The 20,870-nt window shown below is 44.4% G+C and overlaps 1 protein-coding gene across 3 annotated transcripts in view; it reads left to right on the top strand.

Moving 5' to 3' along the window:
• The window catches only part of st8sia5 (ST8 alpha-N-acetyl-neuraminide alpha-2,8-sialyltransferase 5), a 62,327-nt gene that overhangs the window by 22,100 nt on the left and 19,357 nt on the right, over positions 1–20,870 (top strand). For 2 of the 3 annotated variants that reach the window (XM_067983101.1, XM_067983093.1), the window contains 3 exons: positions 10,867–10,959; positions 14,960–15,046; positions 19,398–19,542. In XM_067983101.1, the coding sequence (XP_067839202.1) occupies positions 10,867–10,959; positions 14,960–15,046; positions 19,398–19,542 (325 nt within the window). The remainder of the gene's footprint in view (positions 1–10,866; positions 10,960–14,959; positions 15,047–19,397; positions 19,543–20,870) is intronic. The other variant, XM_067983111.1, reaches the window with a different exon arrangement.

Genomic DNA, 20,870 nt, shown 5'->3' with positions numbered 1-20,870 from the left:
TATGCAGCAAACAGACAGTCGATGTTTCGGGCTCATAGCGTTCATTAGAATTTTAATCCTTAATGATTGTGGTTTTATTCAGTAGTACGTCGATATTCTTACCTGCAGAGCTCATGTTTCGCCTCCATGTCTGTTGCAGCTAGGTTAATACTGTAATTAACTAGAATATCAGAAATATTTTTATACATCATCCACTCTTTGTGATGGGTGGCCAGCTGCATTAATACATATGCAAAGGCCTGTCGAAGACACCTGGAGGGGCAAGTTGATGAGGGTTGCCTAAGCTATGGTTTCTTCAATAGATTGCATTGTCCAGTTATGAGCTCCTAGTGCTTGGGTCATTGTTTTTCCTCAAATGCTATAACGTCAAAATTACTGGGCCCTGCTGATGCAAAACCAGTGTAATCTGGGTATTCCAGGTGGGGAAGGAAACTGGGGCAGGACTGGTTACACTGGGTCTCTACCCACTGTTGTTGAAAATAGAACAAGCACTTCTTGCATCCGCCTCCTGTAGGGAAGGGGTTAAAACCCCTTGAACATTGTGGGCACTAAATTGGGTCGTGTAGCGCCCGTTGCTGCAGCGCTACGCGGCCTTTGAAACATCCAAGATGGTGTCTTGGCTGCGCACGCACGTTTCCAGCGTGTTGTGCGCCGGACGCCATCTTGATATAGGAGTTAGCATATGTGCAAATACCGAACGTCGGGAGCATGTAAAGTAAGGAAAAAATGGATGCAATCAGTGTGCAATGTTAATTTAAAGTGATAGACACCATTTTGACTCTTAACGCTCAACTCAACGCACAGTCTTAACCACGACCAACTGAACATGTTTTAGAGTGCCTGGAGGACCCTCCACAGCGCTATCTAAAGGGACCATGCAGGATTTACAGGATAGTGGCTGGATTATTGCTTCTGGCTGCCGATACATTTGTAACTGTTATTGGAGGTCTCCTATACTTGAATACTAGGATTAGGGGACATAACCTAACATTTAGAGCCAGGACGTGCAGGAGTGAAGTTGGGAAATGCTTCTACACGCAAAGGGTGGGAAACGTTTGGAACGCTCTTCCGCAGACGGCAGTTGATGCTAGCTCACCTGTGAAAGTTAAATCTGGGTTAACATGGTTTTGAGTGGTACTGCCAACCATCCATCATTAATGCAACAGTGGGAGAGTGGCCAAAAATGGGACCTCTCTTAACTTGGCTCACACCCTAACTGCCAAAAATTATACAAAGATGGGACATTGTAGCAGTTTCTTTACTGCAGTTGGAGGAGCAGCAGTCAGAGAAACTTGATGGAGCATCGCCTAGAGGAAGGACGTCCAACAAGAAGAAGAAGAAACTTGAGCTACTAACTCTAATTGCCTTGATGCTGAAATCCTTGGTTTTTAAGGTTGTATGTATTACATGATTTGCTTCATGCTTGTGTGAACTGTTTAAATCATTCATTAATCACATTGCGACCTAATAAGTGTATAAGTGGTAGAGTAGGGTTGTATGTCCTGTTCACACAGGTCACAGATGCCCTGTAGAGGGCTCCGTGCTTTTTGGCTCTCTAATTTAGAGGAATTTGCCGTGCAAAAGCTCATAGAAAGTCTATGGGCAAGTGCAAGTCTAACGAGCAGCAAGCGCCGTTTGTTCACCGCTCACTGCAAAATCCAGCCCAATGTCATCCTCTGGAAATCCCACGGGTTCCGCCTCAGTTGCCCCCAATTCTATAGACATCTGCAGGTGCACTAGCATGCAAGGACCTGATCCTGGTGGAAATGGGGCCCGTTTTCTTTACTGAGGCAATCAATCGCAACTATGAAATGACATCGTTGAAATTTTTTTTAGACCTTGGGCCTGCAGAGCCAGCCCTCCACCTCCCCGCTGAGGCCAGCGCCCCAGTAATGCCAAATATTTCATGGGCACCCACCCACATTATGCAAATTCTCTGTCCCTGGGATTTGGGTGAAGTCATGGGGCTCGATATTAGCAGGGCGGCGGGTTCTCAGCGGGGGGTCGACTGGGCGCGTGGGTAACGCGCCCGGTGAAATCAGTGTGCTCCGCACGCAATTACAGGCTAATTGGAGCCACTTACCTGTGCTTCCAGGTTTCCCGCTGGTAAGCTGCGCGGCGGGCGGACTGCATATGCGCAGCAAGGTCTGTCAGCTGGAGGAGCCCTATTTAAAGGGGCAGTCCTCCACTGTCTGATGCTGCAGAAAATAGGAAAAATTACAGCATGGAGCAGCCCAGGGAGAAGGCTGCTCCCTGGTTTAATGATGCCTCATTCCAGGTATCATTGGATGGGGTGAGGGGGAGGGGGAGGACAGAGATCTTACCCCCGGTGGGCGGGAGGAAGCAGCCTGCGTCTGCCACCAAGAAGGCCTGGCTCGAGGTGGCAGAGGAGGTCACCTGCACCACCAACATATCGCGCACCTGCATACAGTGCAGGAGGCGCTTCAATGACCTAAGTAGGTCAGCCGAAGTAAGTACACTTACTCATTCCCCTACACTCCGTCTGCCACATCATTGCCCCCACCCCACATCTTCTTCTGCACTGCCAACACTATTCTATCACATCACCCCTCACGCCCACTCAAAGCTCATCCTCATCTTACCTGCACTTACTCACCTCGCCAGTACTCATCCCACCACTACCACTCAACCCAATCCTCATACAATCTCATGGCTCTATCTCATACTCACCCTCTGATGCATCTCTTTCACAGTCAGCCTCACTCAACCTGCCACTACCTGTGCTGCAGCCACAGGGCATGCATCGCATATGTGCAGTAGGAAGCATAAGGCAAATGTGTCGTGAGCATGAAGGGTGTTTGAGGGTTTGTCATGGTGTTTACCTATATTTGATTTCTGATCAACTCACATTACATATTATATTGTCACTACTACTGCCACGTCTTTGCGAATCTTGTCTGGTTTGTGCAATAATGCCCTTTCCTGAGGATCACTATGAAGACCCAAAACTCATGCCACCCATTGTGTCACTGCAGAGTGGGTGTAGGTGTATTTGCAGGGCTCTTTTGTGCAGACGACTGAGAGACGTCGGCGATGTCCCTGGTGGCACCCTGGAAGGATGCGGAGGAGAAGTTGTTGAGGGCAGCGGTGACTTTGACAGCGACAGGTAAGAAGATAGTGCTCAGGCCAGCTGGGAGCAGCTCGGCATGAAGGAGGCTGCAGATGTCCATGACTACATGTCCATGGAAGCTGAGCCTCGGTCTATAGACCTTGTGGCGAGGGTAGTGCCCTCTGCGACGCATCTCTCTCTGCGGTTGCCCTCCCTCCGGCTGTGCTGGTGGATGTGTCACAGCACTGTGTTGTGGAGTTCCACATGTCAGAGGTGGATGGCTTGGCTGGCGAGGCTGGTGATGCTGTTCGTCCTCCGAGGAGGTCATGACTGCAGCTACGGCGGCCCCCATCCGGAAGATGTACATTTGAGGGGGTCCGCAAGGTAGGTAAATGTGTCTGGTCACCGGGGTAAGTGTGCAAGTTTATGCGTTTAGAATCATAGAAGTTAACAACATGGAAACAGGCCCTTCGGCCCAACATGTCCATGTCACCCAGTTTATACCACTAAGCTAGTCCCAATTGCCTGCACTTGGCCCATAACCCTCTATACCCATCTTACCCATGTAACTGTCCAAATGCTTTTTAAAAGACAAAATTGTACCCGCCTCTACTACTGCCTCTGGCAGCTCGTTCCAGACACTCACCACCCTTTGAGTGAAAAAATTGCTCCTCTGGACCCTTTTGTATCTCTCCCCTCTCACCTTAAATCTATGCCCTCTCGTTATAGACTCCCCTACCTTTGGGAAAAGATTTTGACTATCTACCTTATCTATGCCCCTCATTATTTTATAGACTTCTATAAGATCACCCCTTAACCTCCTACTCTCCAGGGAAAAAAGTCTCAGTCTATCCAACCTCTCCCTATAAGTCAAACCATCAAGTCCCGCTAGCATCCTAGTAAATCTTTTCTGCACTCTTTCCAGTTTAATAATATCCTTTCTATAATAGGGTGACCAGAACTGTACACAGTATTCCAAGTGTGGCCTTACTAATGTCTTGTACAACTTCAATAAGACATCCCAACTCCTGTATTCAATGTTCTGACCAATGAAACCAAGCATGCTGAATGCCTTCTTCACCACCCTATCCACCTGTGACTCCATTTGATTGTTAGGAGGAGGGTGGTGGAGGCCAAACTTTGTCCAAAGTGACAGAGTGGACGCCTGCAATGAGTGAGGGTCACCCCCCCCCCCACCTGTCAAATGGACCTTTGCAGCTGCCACAGGCTGGTGGCTGCAACACGTCCATTTCAACTGGGAGCGTTTCCCCCAGTACGGGAAACAGTCTCAGTTAATTGCAAAATCCGATCCCTCCTAAAATATCAGGTCTGTAAACAACCTGAAGTACCTGTTCAAGTACTTTAAGTGGCAAAGCCGGCGGGAGTCCCACATGCGGGGGCTGCGTGCGCATGTGAGCGCGTCACTGGGGAACCCGGAAGTGGGTGGGTTGGAGCCGGGCTCCGGACCCGCCCCGGGAATCCCGGATTTTCACAGCCCCCCCGCCACGAACGCACCCGATCGCGGGTGCGAAAATAGAGCCCATGGAGTGGGTGGAAATTCCAGCCCACCCCTAGATCTGCCACCAAAAGACTTTCCCTAACAATTTCAGAGCTTATGTCTTTTAGTAATCGTCAAGTTGACTGATATGATTTAGGAAGGACCAGAGAAATATAGCCAATTTCTCAGCAAGAAATGGTAGATGCCATTTTGAGGGTGGTATCTCTTTTAAAATAACTTTTTTTTAAGCTATGTAGCATAATATACAGAGAAGACATTTAAACTGTGTAATCAAATACTCAATTTTTGTCACAATAACAGGCAGAAAGCACCTTGGTTTAACACCTCACACACTCCCAGAGTACAACACTAGATTATCAACTCAAGTCCTATGTGAGGCTTAAACCCACAGGCAAGAGTGCTACTAACTGAGCCAAACTGCAATACAAAATTGTTAATTGAGAAATAACTGAGATGGGTTAAAGGCTCCAATATAGTGTCTCCCTCTATGGAATAATTTTGCTTTAAGACTGGTTTTCTCTGCTTTTGTATCTCTGCTATATGTGTTACACGGAGAGCCATTCAGTCTTGCTCTGTTATCTGCCTGTAGCTCTTTTGTCCTGAATTTGGCATTCTTGCTGGAATTTCCCCCCTCTTTCTCCTGTGAGCCAACTATCTGTATGGCACATCAATGACAAAAGACAGCATGAGTCAGGTGGCCTCCGCTGAGGTTGCAAACACACAGAAGAAATCTGAGCCAGTATACTGCTGTTTAGTCATATGGAACAGTTGTTTACTTTGAGGACACAAGGGTCATACAGAATAAACAGTGACACTGATGATATTATTGCCTCCCTGGTGACTCAATAAGTGCATCACTCGATGTGAAACTGAGCTGTATGGACTAGGAAGATCCCAAGTACAATCTCGGTTTGTGATGAGTTAGCTGATCCTACCTGGGGTAATAGTAAAAGCATCATGGTTGACCTCTGTGCCTTTTAGGCTACAAAGCTCAGCTCAGGGTTAAACAGGACTTCAAGTTTGCACAGGGCAGTTGTATGTTCAGGAGTTGGGTCTGTAGGTTGTCTGTGGCTCAGGCGATCAGAAAGTATTGATACTGGGTGGGATAGAGTCCATGACAGGAATAATTGTACTTGGTCGGTGGAAGGAGTGGGGTTGGTGGGCTGAATGGCCTCATTTCATTCACTGCTTTCTTACGTTCTTATAGTTTTGCTGGCTTCATGACTATGTACGTTGGGAAATGCAAGATTTTTAAAATATTCTAAGTTTTTGACAAATATTTTGACGGCACAGAACTGGTTAGCAAACCATTAATGGGAGGTAAATAGGTGAAAAATCAACTTGTCATTATAATTAAACAAATTGATTAAATGAATGAATGAATGAATGAATTTAATTAATCAAATCTCATTGATAAGGAAACTGACATTACATAGAATTACATTGGCTTATTTCTGTGCTGTACATTCATTCAGCCCAACAGGTCCATGCCGATGTTTATGCTCCACACGAGCCTCCTCCTACTCCTCTTCATCTAACCCTATCAGCATAACCTTTTATTCCTTTCTCAGTCATGTTTATCTAACTTCCCCTTAAATGCATCTATGTTGTATTCTTAAAAATAGAGCCAACCTGCTTGAACCCAAGCCTCAGATTAGAGCTTCCCATTTAATCTGTGACATTCCCATTTTCCACATCAGTCATGCAAGTGGCTTTTCTTAGAAATATTGTCAGCGATGCAACTAAGCCCATAGGAAAGACCTGTCATCAAGTTTAGTGTATTGAGAATCTGACAAAAACCTGGAAAAGATCCTGGTGAATCATCTGCAACTAGAGACATGTACCGGATTCTAATTCAAACAGGCATACTCTTCACTTCTTATGACCTTGTAATATTAGGCTCGAGGAGGTGTCCAGTTACTCTGATCCTCCATTGCTTCTATATAGAGTAGAATACTCAAGAAGATGAACCAACATTTAAAAAAAGAATCAACCAATAAAACTCTTTCCGGAGAAAATAATAGAACAAGTTATATATGATTTGTGGAAGGAACAAAGTTGTTGAGCCAAATGGTCTTTTCTCATTCTCTATTTTTTTTATGTTGTTATGAATACTCTGCTGTCACACTATACCTAATCTTGTGGCTAAACCAAGATCAGTAAAGCTCTCATAATGAGGACAGACAAGTCTAATTATCTGTCATAGTTAGGATTCAGACTCACAGCCTTAAGCACTGGGGTCTGGTACTTTGCTGCCAGAGCAATCAGACCAACCTTTAAATGACCTTTCCCAAGGCAGGACAGATGTCATGTGATACCCCGACCTATGGCCTTGTAAGTACAAAAGGCCGATGATTCTGTTGGCAGATGCTCAGTTTATCACCTGTGTGTTGATGGATCAAGTCCTGATACACTTCAAGTGATAGTGGAATGTTAAGTTGTTGGGAGGTCTGAAGTGAGGGCCAGCGTGACTCACTAACTGCTGGAGCAGAGGCAGGAGATGTCGGGTAGATTTTAACTCCAGGCATGGAATGGGCAAGTAGCGAGTGCAATGCCTGCGCATTCCTGCCAGTGGGAGGCCCAGTCCATTTTGAGGGCTAGACCTCATTACCGTGTTGCCAGTGAGCTGCATGCTCTGAATGGGCATCCTACTCCAGCTCAACGGCTTTAGGCCGGCGCAAAATTGCATCACCTGGAGACTGATCTGGCCAGCAGGCAGGTAGGTCCAGGTGTGCAGGGGATGGAGGGGGAGGGCGATTAAGGAGGGTGGAACTCGGGGCAGCAGCAGCCCACAATATACTGTGGAGCCTGGCGAAGTACTCTTTACATAGAATTACATAGAATGTATAGCACAGAAACAGGCCATTCGGCCCAACAGATCCATGCTGGTGTTTATGCTCCACACAAACCTCCTCCCACCCGTCTTCATCTAACCCTATCAACATATCCTTCTATTCCTTTCTCCCTCATGTGATTATCTAGCTTCCCCTTAAATGCATCTATGCTAGTTGCCTCAACTACTCCTTGTGATAGCAAGTTCCACATTCTAACCACTCTCTGGGTAAAGACATTTCTCCTGAATTCCCTATTGGATTTATTAGTGACTATCTATTTATTAGATCCATCTCAGCCTCCTCCCGATATCCCCACCATCACAGAAGCCAGTCTTCGGCCAATTCGATTCACTCCACGTGATATCAAGAAACAGCTGAGTGCACTGGATACAGCAAAGGCTATGGGCCCCAACAACATCCCAGCTGTAGTGCTGAAGACTTGTGCTCCAGAACGAGCTGCGCCTCTAGCCAAGCTGTTCCAGTACAGCTACAACACTGGCATCTACCCGACAATGTGGAAAATTGCCCAGGTATGTCCTGTCCACAAAAAGCAGGACAAATCCAATCCGGCCAATTACCGCCCCATCAGTCTACTCTCAATCATCAGCAAAGTGATGGAAGGTGTCGTCGACAGCGCTATCAAGCGGCACTTACTCACCAATAACCTGCTCACCGATGCTCAGTTTGGGTTCCGCCAGGACCACTCGGCTCCAGACCTCATTACAGCCTTAGTCCAAACATGGACAAAAGAGCTGAATTCCAGAGGTGAGGTGAGAGTGACTGCCCTTGACATCAAGGCAGCATTTGACCGAGTGTGGCACCAAGGAGCCCCAGTAAAATTAAAGTCAATGGGAATCAGGGGGAAAACTCTCCAGTGGCTGGACTCATACCTAGCACAAAGGAAGATGGTAGTGGTTGTTGGAGGCCAATCATCTCAGCCCCAGGGCATTGCTGCAGGAGTTCTTCAGGGCAGTGTCCTAGGCCCAACCATCTTCAGCTGCTTCATCAATGACCTTCCCTCCATCATAAGGTCAGAAATGGGGATGTTCGCTGATGACTGCACAGTGTTCAGTTCCATTCGCAACCCCTCAGATAATGAAGCAGTCCGAGCCTGCATGCAGCAAGACCTGGACAACATCCAGGCTTGGGCTGATAAGTGGCAAGTAACATTCGCGCCAGATAAGTGCCAGGCAATGACCATCTCCAACAAGAGAGAGTCTAACCACCTCCCTTTGACATTCAACGGCATTACCATCGCCGAATCCCCCACCATCAACATCCTGGGGGTCACCATTGACCAGAAACTTAACTGGATCAGCCATATAAATACTGTGGCTACGAGAGCAGGTCAGAGGCTGGGTATTCTGCAGCGAGTGACTCACCTCCTGACTCCCCAAAGCCTTTCCACCATCTACAAGGCACAAGTCAGGAGTGTGATGGAATACTCTCCACTTGCCTGGATGAGTGCAGCTCCAACAACACTCAAGAAGCTCGACACCATCCAAGATAAAGCAGCCCGCTTGATTGGCACCCCATCCACCACCCTAAACATTCACTCCCTTCACCACCGCCGCACTGTGGCTGCAGTGTGCACCATCCACAGGATGCACTGCAGCAACTCGCCAAGGCTTCTTCGACAGCACCTCCCAAACCCGCGACCTCTACCACCTAGAAGGACAAGAGCAGCAGGCGCATGGGAACAACACCACCTGCACATTCCCCTCCAAGTCACACACCATCCCGACTTGGAAATATATCGCCGTTCCTTCATTGTCGCTGGGTCAAAATCCTGGAACTCCCTTCCTAACAGCACTGTGGGAGAACCGTCACCACACGGACTGCAGCGGTTCAAGAAGGCGGCTCACCACCACCTTCTCGAGGGCAATTATGGATGGGCAATAAATGCTGGCCTTGCCAGCGACGCCCACATCCCGTGAACGAATAAAAAAATGTTTTAAAAATCTTATATTTATGGCCCCTAGTTCTGGTCTCCCCCGCAAGTGGAAACATCTTCTCTATGTCTACCCAATCAAACCCGTTCATAATCTTAAAGACCTCTATCAGGTCACCCCTCAGTCTTCTCTTTTCTAGAGAAAAGAGCCCCAGCCTGTTCAATCTTTTCTGATAGGTATAACCTCTCGGTTCTGGTATCATCCTAGTAAATCTTTTTTGCACCTTCTCCAATGCCTCTAAATCCTTTTTATAATACAGAGACCAGAAATGTGCACAGTGCTCCAAGTATGGTCTAATCAAGGTTCTATACAATTCTAACATAACTTCCTTGCTTTTTAATTCTATCCCTCTGGAAATGAACCCCAGTGCTTTGTTTGCTTTTTTTTATGGCCTTATTAACCTGCATTGCTACTTTTAGTGATTTTTGTATTTATACCCTCAGCTCCTGTACCCCATTTAGACTCTTATTATCCAAGCAGTATGTGGCCCCCTTATTCTTCTTACCAAAACATAATACCTCATACTGATCTATATTGAAATTCATTTGCCAATTACATGCCCGTTCTGCAAGTTTATTGATGTCTTCCTGTATTTTGTGGCAGTCCTCTTCAGTATTAACTATACCCCCCAATTTGGCATCGTCCGCAAATTTTGAAATTGTACTTCCGATTCCCGAGTCCAAATCGTGCTCCTCTTGTTCCTCCTCATCCTAGAAAAATAATTATTTACTTACATTTTTGGGGTCTTTTCCTGTTGGCCAATATAAGCTGGAAAACTAATAATAATAAGCACAGGACACAATCGGGACAAATGTGTATACATTACAGCAATCAAAAGAGCTAACAAAAACATGGCAAAGGAGGGAAAGGGAAAATGTTGAAATGAACAACTAGGATGATGATGAGGGAGAAATATGAAAGAGAGAGGGAATTAGACACCCCACCCCCAAAGATTTCATCTTTCCTTAAAAGTGGCCTGTCGATTTCCTTAAAGAACTATTTTGGGGATTGGGGTTAATTTATTTATTTCATTCCCAGAGTCCCACCCCCTACACTATTCCCAACTGAACAGAACATGTTTCAAGCCTTTGCCAGTGATGCTGTACAGCTGGGTACCAGAATCTGTGTGAGAGCCACCCACAGGTTACTCACTCGTTGACATTTCTCAATCTCCCTATGGGGAAGCACCTGCCTTGAACTCATCATGTCTCTGCAGAGGCACAGTTCTCTAAGGTTGGGAACTCACCTCATGGGGAATCCTACTGGCAAACCCTATTGTTCCACTCCAAGAGCACAGTATCTTGGAGTTCTAACATAGTGTGCAAATGTTGTTCTGCCAATTCTTGTGCTCAGTTTAAGTATTATGCAGAGAAGAAAACCATTCATAATTGCTTGTTCCACGATTTCTGAAGAAGTGGATAGCACTGTTAGAGTCGATGAAACAGTGGTGTGTGAATTTGTTTTCAAAAATGCAATTTTTATTTTCTGCAGATACTTTGAGTTGCATGAAGGCCCGTTCGAGTATAATTCCTCGACATGCTGGAAGCTACGAAATGAGATCATGGAGGTGAAGATACTTTCGATGTAAGTCACTGTGACTTCAAAGGCAGAGGCTCTGTGGCTAAATAGAGAGGCTAGAATGAAAATACGATTTTAAAAAGGCATACGATAAATATGGGGGAAGTGACAATATGTAGAAAAAATTTGAGAATTGTGAAAGATATAGGAATTGGAGCAACAAGAGAGATTAGAAAAGCTGAAAGGGAGTACGAAAGACTGACTATCACTATAAAGACAAACAGAAGGGCTTTATAAACACATAAGAAGTAAAAGGATAATCAAAAAAAAATGGACAGCAGCACCATGGGATCACTTATAGAAAAAGAGGGCCATCTTGTACTTAAAAGCGAGGGAAAAGCAGAGAGAGGAAATACCAGAGATGCTTAATAAGCATGTTGCATCAGTTTTTTTTTAGAGGAATGTGATCGTTGGAAGGTGTCAGTACCCGAGAAGACACTACTGGAGATAAATATTGAAAAGGACACTTTAAAATGTTAACTAAATCAAAAGTAGAAAAGTCACCAGGTCCAGAATGCTTGTTCCTAAAATGTTGAAGGTGGTTGGAAAGTGGAGAGCAGAGGCAATAACCATAATTTTCTCTGAAAATATTTGGCAACAGGAATTGTGCCAAAGAACAGGATGGTGGCAGATGTTACACCCTTGTTCAAGAAAGGGACTAGAAAGTAAATTATAGGCTAATTAGCCTCGCCTCAGTGGAATGACACCAAGCTGCCGTAAGATGAGGGCCACCTCAGTCCCATGAGCCTTTTGTAGAGCATGAACAGCTAACCACCTTCTGCGATCCTGGACCTCAGGTGACACCTGGAAGTACAACAATAGGTAAAAAGGGCATGTGTAGGTACCTAGGGGAAGCATGGTGTGTAAAAAGAGTAGGTTTATTGTGTGCACTGTTGAATTCATGTAGTAAAATAGAACATGCACTAACTTTATTCCTGATGGATTAGTCATACATGAAAGGGTGCACTTATGTCTTCATGTCTTCACTGATACGATGATGATTGGCACATTCATGTAGGGGCAAAGAGAGCTGTTGTGTTGTCATGTGGTAGGATGGATAGTGGTTTGAGGGAACTTCCTTTATTTGCAAGGGGTGGGGGTAGAAGGAAGCAGGCTGAGGTATCAACGGTAGACTTTGTTCCACAGAAGTGAAGACTTCAGCGATGAGATATGCTATGATGCCTCTTGCACTAAAGCTGCCTGAGTCTCCTTTGCTCCATTCTTTGGTGCTGCTGCCCATCCATGGTGACATATAAGGATATGCTCATAGGGAATAGCATCCAGCTACTGAGAAGCCCTGACTTTGGATAGGGGGTGGGGGGGTGTCTGAAAATGTTGCTGGCAGTCTGACACTCTGTAAAGCAGTCAGAAGCTGGTGACTGTAGGCAGAATGCAAAAAAAAAACTTTGAAACTGTTTGCTACCTTCAATCTGATCTGCAGATTTCTCTGTCAGAAACTTCTCACTTCCACCAGCATCAGCCGATCCTGGCAGCTGCTGTATCTCATACAAACAGGTGACCTTGCCTTGACAGCAATAGCGGGGTAAATCCAGGACTTTCTCATCTACAGCTAAGTTGAAAAGGATGTTTAAAAAAACATACGGGATCCTTGGCTTTATAAATGGGCATAGAGTACAAAAGCAAGGAAGTTATGCTAAACTTTTATAAATCACTGGTTAGAGTATTGTGTCCAATTCTGGGCACCACACTTTAGGAAGGATGTTAAGGCCTTTGAGAGGGTGCAGAGGAGATTTACCAGAATGATACAAGGGATGAGAACTTCTGTTATGTGGAGACTATTCTGAGGGACAGTATTAATCGTCATTTAGAAAGGCACGGATTAATCAAGGACAGTCAGCTTGGATTTGTTAAGGGAACGCTGCGTCTGACTAACTTGATGGAATTTTCTGAGGAGGTAACGAGGAGTGTCGATGAGGGTAGTGTGTTTGATGTAGTCTACATGGATTTTAGCAAGGCTTTTGACAAGTCCTAAATGGCAGACTGGTCAGAAAAGTAAAAGCCCATGGGATCCAAGGGAAAGTGGCAAGTTGCATCCAAAATTGGCTTAGTGGCAAGAAGCAAATGGTTGACGGTGTTTTTGTGACTGGAAGGCTGTTTCCAGTGGGGTTCCACAGGGTTCAGTACTAGGTCCCTTTTTGTGGTATTTATAAATGATTTAGACTTAAATGTAAGGGGCATGATTAAGAAGTTTGCAGATGATACAAAAATTGGCTGTGTGGTTGATAGTGAGGAAGAAAGCTGTAGACTGCAGGAAGATATCAATGGACTGGTCAGGGGGCAGAAAAGTGGCAAATGGAATTCAATCCAGAGAAGTGTGAGGTAATGCATTTGGGGAGGGCAAACAAAGCAAGGGAATACACAATAAATGGGAGGATACTGAGAGGTGTAGGGGAACAGAGGGACCTTGGAGTGCATGTCCACAGATCCCTGAAGGCAGCAGGACAGGTAGATAAAGTGGTTAAAAAGGCATATGGAATACTTTCCTTTATTAGCCGAGGCATAGAATATAAGAGCAGGGAGGTTATGCTAGAAATGTATAAAACACTAGTTAGGTCACAGCTAGAGTACTACATACAGTTCTGATCACCACATTACAGGAAAGGTGTGATTACACTAGAGATGGTACAGAGGAGATTTACAAGGATGTTGCCAGGACTCGAGAATTTTAGCTTTGAGGAAAGATTGGATAGGGTTGTTTTCATTGGAACAGAGGAGACAGAGGGCGGTGGGGGTCTGGAACTCACTGCCTGAGAGGGTGGTAGAAGCAGAAATACTCAACTCATTTTAAAGGTACTTGAATGTGCACTTGAAGTGCCTTAACCTACAGGGCTACGGACCAAGTGCTGGAAATTGGGATTAAGATGGATAGCTCCTTTTCGGCCGGCACAGACACGATGGGCCAAATGGCCTCCTTCTGTGCTGTAGCTTTCTGTGATTCTATGACTAGGGATTGTTCTCCTTAGAGCAAAGTGGCCTAAGTGGGGATTTGATAGAGCTGTTCAAAATTTTGACGGGAGAAACTGTTTCCATTGGCAGGAGGGTCGGTATTCAGATGACACACATTTCAGATAATTGGCAAAAAATCCAGGGGGCAAATTAGGAGAATTTTTTTTAATGCAGTGATTTGTTATGATCTGGAATGCACTACCTGAAAGGGTGGTGGAAGCAGGGAGTGGGACTAATTGGATAGCTCTTTCAAAGAGCCGGCACAGACATGATGGGCCGAATGGCCTCCTTCTGTGCTGTATGATTCTATGATACAGCACCACTGGCTGACAGGTCACTGCATGTAAAGGGTGCATGGTGGAATGGCTCCAGAAGAATGAGGAAACTCGGGTGAAGCTGATTAAAGTCGCACAAGTGCCGGAAACAGCTTCCATGCAAGTTTCTTCGCTGATAAAATTTCCTACACCATTCCAACCAGAAAGGGTTGAGGAAAATCACCTCAAAAGATTTAGGGAGAAAAAAGTTAGCAAAGAAAGAATATATTTGATTGGGAAATAGAGAAGGGCAGGAAAAATAAGGATGAAAGGGTGAGCAGAATGTAAGTGTTTAAAATTGGGTATTTGTAATTCTAATTGTACTTTAGTGTGTTCTGTATAGTTATTGTTCTATTACTAAAACTACTCCTGTTGTTCGAGTACGTTTATTACTGTAATATTGGTGCTTGTTTGATGTGTGGGCAGAAGATCATCTAGGCTAGGGAGACAGTCATTTGCTTGGATCTGTCGACAATCTTCAGGGATAAATTGAAATTAAATCCAAAAAAACACTTCAGGCTGAGTTTCTGATTAATACCCTGCTGCCGATTAGATAGAAAAGACTCACTTTGATGAATGTTGGTTTCACAGTAATGAGGAACATGAATTTGTGCCACATGCCTCAAATGCTTTAAATTTTATTAACATAAAAGGTCCTGACAATTAAAGTAGCTTTTCATACATGAATTTGACATAGCTCTTTGCATGACATTGTTCCTTTGCAGGGTAAAGCAGTCTGAACTGTTCGACAGATGGAAGACCCTGCAGTCGTGCAAATGGGAAAGGAACAATACTGCGGCCAATATTTTCAAGTAAGTGGATGAGAAGGCAGGGCAGGTGAGAAAGGGGAGCGAAAGAGAGGGCAGGGGGTGGGGGGAAAAAGGTAAGGAGATAAAGAAAAAGAGGAGGGAGAGGAAGAAGGGAGAGAAGCAGAGATGGGCAAAAAGAGAGGAGGGAAGGAAAAAGAATGCAAGGGGAACAGGTAGAAAAATAGAGTAAAAGTATAAATAAAAGGAGGGGAGGGAAAGAATTTTGGAGAAGGAAGAGAGTGGGAAGAGTTTGAGAGATGGGAAAGGAAGAGTGAGAATGACTACAAGCAAAGGAGGCATGAAGAAATAAAAGATACAGGAGGAAGGGACTGAAAGCAAGGGAGAGAGAGAAAGGGAACAGTAAAGACAGATCCTGGAGAGGTTAAGAGGTAGGGTCAAATAGACCACCTAGGATGGAAGGAGTAAAATGTCACAAAAAGAAAAATAAATGGGCAAATGAAGAGAAAGCCCCAGTGACAAAGAACTTAGCCCTACCAGAACTTAAGTTACAGGATACACCAAGAAAAAGATAACAATTCATGCATGCTAGATACAGTACAAATGACAACAGATGTAAAGGAATAATAGTTACAGTGTGGATGTTAATGTCTGTGTAATGATAAGCTACCATGAAGGGCACTACTGATTAAGTCATCACTGCTGATTAAGAAGAAGCCCATGTTTGCCACATTCTTCTAATTTCTTAGTATCTTTGCAACTTGAATCATCTGATTTAACCAGCATGCTGCATACTGATTAAATTTTGAGTATTTGAAAGTGAAACAAGCTTCAGTGCGAATAGAAGAGCAGATATTTCAAAACAGGGCAGGCAGTTTTGGTGATGGAGGAGCTGGTATTTACGAGCAGGATAATTATTTGTTGGGGGAGATAATATCAAACGGAATTCAGTCATTACACCTGCCTCTAATTACTGTTCAAGGGAATTTGGAGCCTCTTCTTTCTGTCACACCACTAATACATAGCTGGGTGGTCATTTACATGATCTAATCCTTCAGTAAATGCACCCTAACAGGGTTCTGGATGGATTTATCCTTTTTTTTTATTGCTACTCAAGGCAGAACATATGAGCATATGAAAGAGAACAGGAAAAGACCAGTTGGTCCATTGAACCTGTCCTATCCCAGCATGGTGTAACTCACACATACACACACTCCCCGCTTCCCAAGCATCACACAATCTCCTGAGAGAGGCAAAAAACTTTAGGCCAAATTGGGAAAAAACTCTGAATAATTCCTCTCCGTCCCTAAAGCAATAAAGCAAGCTCCAGGAGATCACTGCGACTGGTGACACGAACCCCCAATGACCCACCTATCATCCCTTTGTAGAGATATTTGTCATTCGCAGAAACCTGACTAGCTTCCTTTAGAATGCTTGCAGCCAATCTGCACTCACTTTCATATGCTGGCAACTTATTCAAAAAGAAGTATCTCCTAGTTTGTTACTTTTGTAACTTATACTTTTGTCCCCTGGTTTTTCCTAACCTATCTAACTCAAATATCCATTCCATGTGGACTGAGTCTAAATCTGGGGCTCTATTATCTAACTCTGAATGTAGCTCATTTGGGGCACGAGACCAAAAGGATGATTTAAACCCTCACCTCTGAGTGGGAATGGAGCGGAGGAGCAGTTAAAATGGAGTAGGAGCCTTATTAATAAATGCAAATCCTTGACATACATGGGACCCCAACGGCATTTTAACTCGATCCTGAATGAGGCACCTGCCACAGCCACCTTGCCAGGTGAACCTAACGGAAAAACAGTGAGGCACACCAAGGCAAGTTTTTAAAAAACTTAGTGGGGCCCCGGAGGAGCAGGATTCAAATGAGGCCCAACAGTTAAAACCTGCCAGGCCTCCAACTTACACTCCCACGTGGGATTGCCGTCCGTTCCCGCCAGGAATTAAAATCAGCCCTCAGTGGACTGAAGACCTGTCTTGTTTTGTTTGGACTTTTCTAGTTCTTTCGCATTTACTGGTTAGGGAATGGCTTCCTCTGCTTTTTAAAGCTACCTTTTCTCTTATTTCCCAATAGAGTCACCAGGTGCCACTCCCATCAGTGGGAGCAGGCTAGTGACAGGCTCTTCTATCTTTCACAATGCCCGTTTGAACCTGTTTGCTGGGAGGTGGGTAAGGGTGGCCCAAGGATGACGTCCCCTCTACTTTTCCTAGCCTCTGCTCGGAACCTCCACATAATGAGGCTGAGTTTAGGAACTTAACAATGTGGGTAATTGGATCTTGAGTCTTGCTGCTCTGTGTGGCCATGCGTTAGAGCTCTATCAACGAGAGAAAATATTGAAAACAAAACCACTTGGTATGTACAGAATTTACTCATTTTCTGGGATGTCTGTAGATGAAATGTGGTCATGGCTTGATTATGGTTCTGGTGCTCAGCATTCAGTTTCATTGGTCAGAACATTGAATACAGGAGTTGGGATGTCTTGATGAAGTTGTACAAGACATTAGTAAGGCCACACTTGGAATACTGTGTACAGTTCTGGTCACCCTATTATAGAAAGGATATTATTAAACTAGAAAGAGTGCAGAAAAGATTTACTAGGATGCTACTGGGACTTGATGGTTTGACTTATAGGGAGAGGTTAGATAGACTGGGACTTTTTTCCCTGGAGAGTAGGAGGTTAAGGGGTGATCTTATAGAAGTCTATAAAATAATGAGGGACATAGATAAGGTAGATAGTCAAAATCTTTTCCCAAAGGTAGGGGAGTCTATAACGAGGGGACATAGATTTAAGGTGAGAGGGGAGAGATACAAAAGTGTCCAGAGGGGCAATTTTTTCACTCAAAGGGTGGTGAGTGTCTGGAACGAGCTGCCAGAGGCAGTAGTAGAGGCGGGTACAATTTTGTCTTTTAAAAAGCATTTGGACAGTTACATGGGTAAGATGGGTATAGAGGGATATGGGCCAAGTGCAGGCAATTGGGACTAGCTTAGTGGTATAAACTGGGCGACATGGACATGTTGGGCCGAAGGGCCTGTTTCCATGTTGTAAACTTCTATGATTCTATGATTCTCAACTGGATAATTGGTGAATATAGCCTGAGCTTGAATCAATCCTTATATTTCCCCTCTAGTTTTCTTCTCTCCTTTCCTGAATGCGTACCGAATGCTTCCTCTTCCTGGGGTATGGTTCTAATAGCATGAGCAGCCCTCCTGTACCTCACCTCAAGTAGCCATTGTTCATATACAAACCTAGATAGTGAATGTGGACAGGATAATTATCAGTGAAGGGTAACATGGCCAAACCCAGTCCTGTGTTTGTCCTTCATCAACGAAAGTGCAGCAGAAGTCATTAGTTAGTATTCAAGAGTGGGAGCCTACCTGATTTTCCACTTTCATTAATCGATATGTTGTATTCATTACCAGCCATGTTTCTGATATCCCTACCACACGTGCCTTCAGCTGCCTAGGCCCTAAGCTCTAGAATTCCCTCCCTAAACTCCTCCACCTCTCCCTCCTCCTTTAAGACGCTCCTTAATACCTATTTCTTTGACCAAGCTTTTGGCCACTTGTCCTAATGTCTCATTCTTTGGCTCTGTGTCAAGTTTATTGACTGATTACGCCTTAGGGTGTTTTACTACGTTAAAGGCACTATGTAGAGGTATGTAGATGCAGAAACCTTCAACTTATTTAAAAAGTACTTGGATGAGCACTTGAAGTGCTGCAACCTACAGGGCTACGGACCAAGTGCTGGAAAGTGGGATTAAGCTGGATAGTTCTTTCTCGGCCGGCCTCTTTCTGTGCTGTAACTTTCTATGATTCTATGATATAAATCACGTTATTGTTGTTGTTTAATTCTCTACTGCCACAATAACCTCCAGTTCAAGCATCTTATTCCTAATTCTTCGAGTGTTCTTCTAGTTTTCATGTATATAAACCTTATTGTAGATTGGCCTCTTGTTTGGCCCTTAGTGTCTGCCTGTTCCTGGCAACATATGCATATTTCAGAGTTACTCGGGGAGATTGTCCTGGAAACAATTTCCAGTGAATATCTGAAAATCAGGTGGGTCAGAGCACAAATCTATATTGAAACCTGCCCGAATTTCCTTCCATTAATTTAAATAGAAGAAAAATCAGATGGGTTCCTTTACAGGTGTATGCTCCGACCTGCCCGATATCCCGATATTCGCTGCATCCAGATGATCCAGTGCACCTGGGTGCAGACCTAAGAAAATCTCCCCATCTATCTTCATACCTGCCTGTTGCTGACCTTCCACTATATATCAATCTCCCCTTTGAGTCATGTTTGTTTCCAAGCTGCCCGTATGAGCTCCTAAACCACTCAACTTGTTGTGCTTCCATCATCCCTTCTTTTTACTCAGGTCTCATTTGACTCGATGCTGCAATGCTCCTGCATTTTTATTTACGACGCAGAAGAACACCCCCGAGGGCATCAAACTGAAGTATGAAGTGGACAGCAGTGGCTTCCTCTTCATCGATGCTGAAGTATTCAATCTGTTTCCAAAGGTAAGATGAACGGGCAGGGCGCTATATTGAGGGCTCAGTGGTTAAGAGCCATTTCCAGCTATATGCAGAAATGCACGTTATTATTGTGAATTCTGGGGACGCAAGGGGTCATTAATTGGGAAGTTGGAAGTAAGAATGAAAGTCAATTGGAACTTTTGCACAAAGGTAAGAAACTTAATGTAATTTACCAGGGAAGGCTATTGAAGTGAACAGTAGAAATGGGCTCAAAAAAGAACTGGATGTGTTTCTGGAGTGATGGCAATGGGAGGGATACAGTGGGAAGATGAGTGGGTTGGATTCATCTGTGAAAATGGAATGGATTTAATTGCTGTTTCCTGCTCCTATTTTTTTTAATGTTCTTTGATTACTTTCACTTGAAAGAGAATTGTTGGGAGTTGGCCTAGCAGCATGGAGTATGTTTTGCATGCTCTCAAAGGGCATCTTGAAAACTAGTTCAGTTCTTATTTCTAGCGGTGAGAAGGTACATCCCTCAGGTATTGGGCAACCTGACACATCCACAATAAATGTGAACAAAGCAGCTGTGAGACAATCTGAGCCACTGATGTACAGATTGCACAAGGTGTTGGGGAAACACCATGAAGGAAGAACCCTCTTTCTGCAGCCCCACTCAAATCCTGCCCTCCTCACCATCTCTCCAAACCTCTGCAGAAGGACTGAGCAGATTCTAACTCCCCATTGCCCATATCAGCATTACCAGAAACTGCTCACTGCCCAAGCCATACATATGCTGTGCCCAGAGGCCTGTTGATCCATAGCCCCGTTCAACACAAGTCCCCTATCCTATTCAATTCTCAATATACACTGCAACCAAAATGTACAAATCTATGTAAGATCTTCAATGTATGTATCTGCAATTTCCATATAATTTACAATAATTCAAGGACATGTGTAAACTTTGAATTCAATTAAAAAAAAGTTTTAACAAAAAATCATAGAACTACTGTCTTCTGAATTGATATCTAAGGGTTAGTTTAGCAATCTGGCTGTAAATGCATCGGGTTGCTGTGTTCCCACAAGAGTGTACAATACTAGCACAATTTTCCTTTCCACAAAACTTTGGGAAATTATATTTAGAGCCTCTGCTGTTTTTTCCCTAGCTTTCTTTAGGATCCTCAGTTGTAAACCAGCAGGTTTTGGTGATTTGCCTACAATAAGGTGCATATATACATGAATACTAGAAGAATTAGGAATAAGAGCCAATCATTGTGGGTCAGATTGCCGGTAGTGGTTGTAGGGCCAACACAACGAGAGACATGGATATTGCAATCCCATGAGCAACAGGTTGACACCAACACTTACTCCTTCCA

This window comes from Heptranchias perlo, chromosome 1 (assembly GCF_035084215.1).
Source record: "Heptranchias perlo isolate sHepPer1 chromosome 1, sHepPer1.hap1, whole genome shotgun sequence".
NCBI lineage: Eukaryota > Metazoa > Chordata > Chondrichthyes > Hexanchiformes > Hexanchidae > Heptranchias > Heptranchias perlo.
Note: the sequence above shows the minus strand (reverse complement) of the source record. Positions and strands in the feature narration are given on the sequence as shown.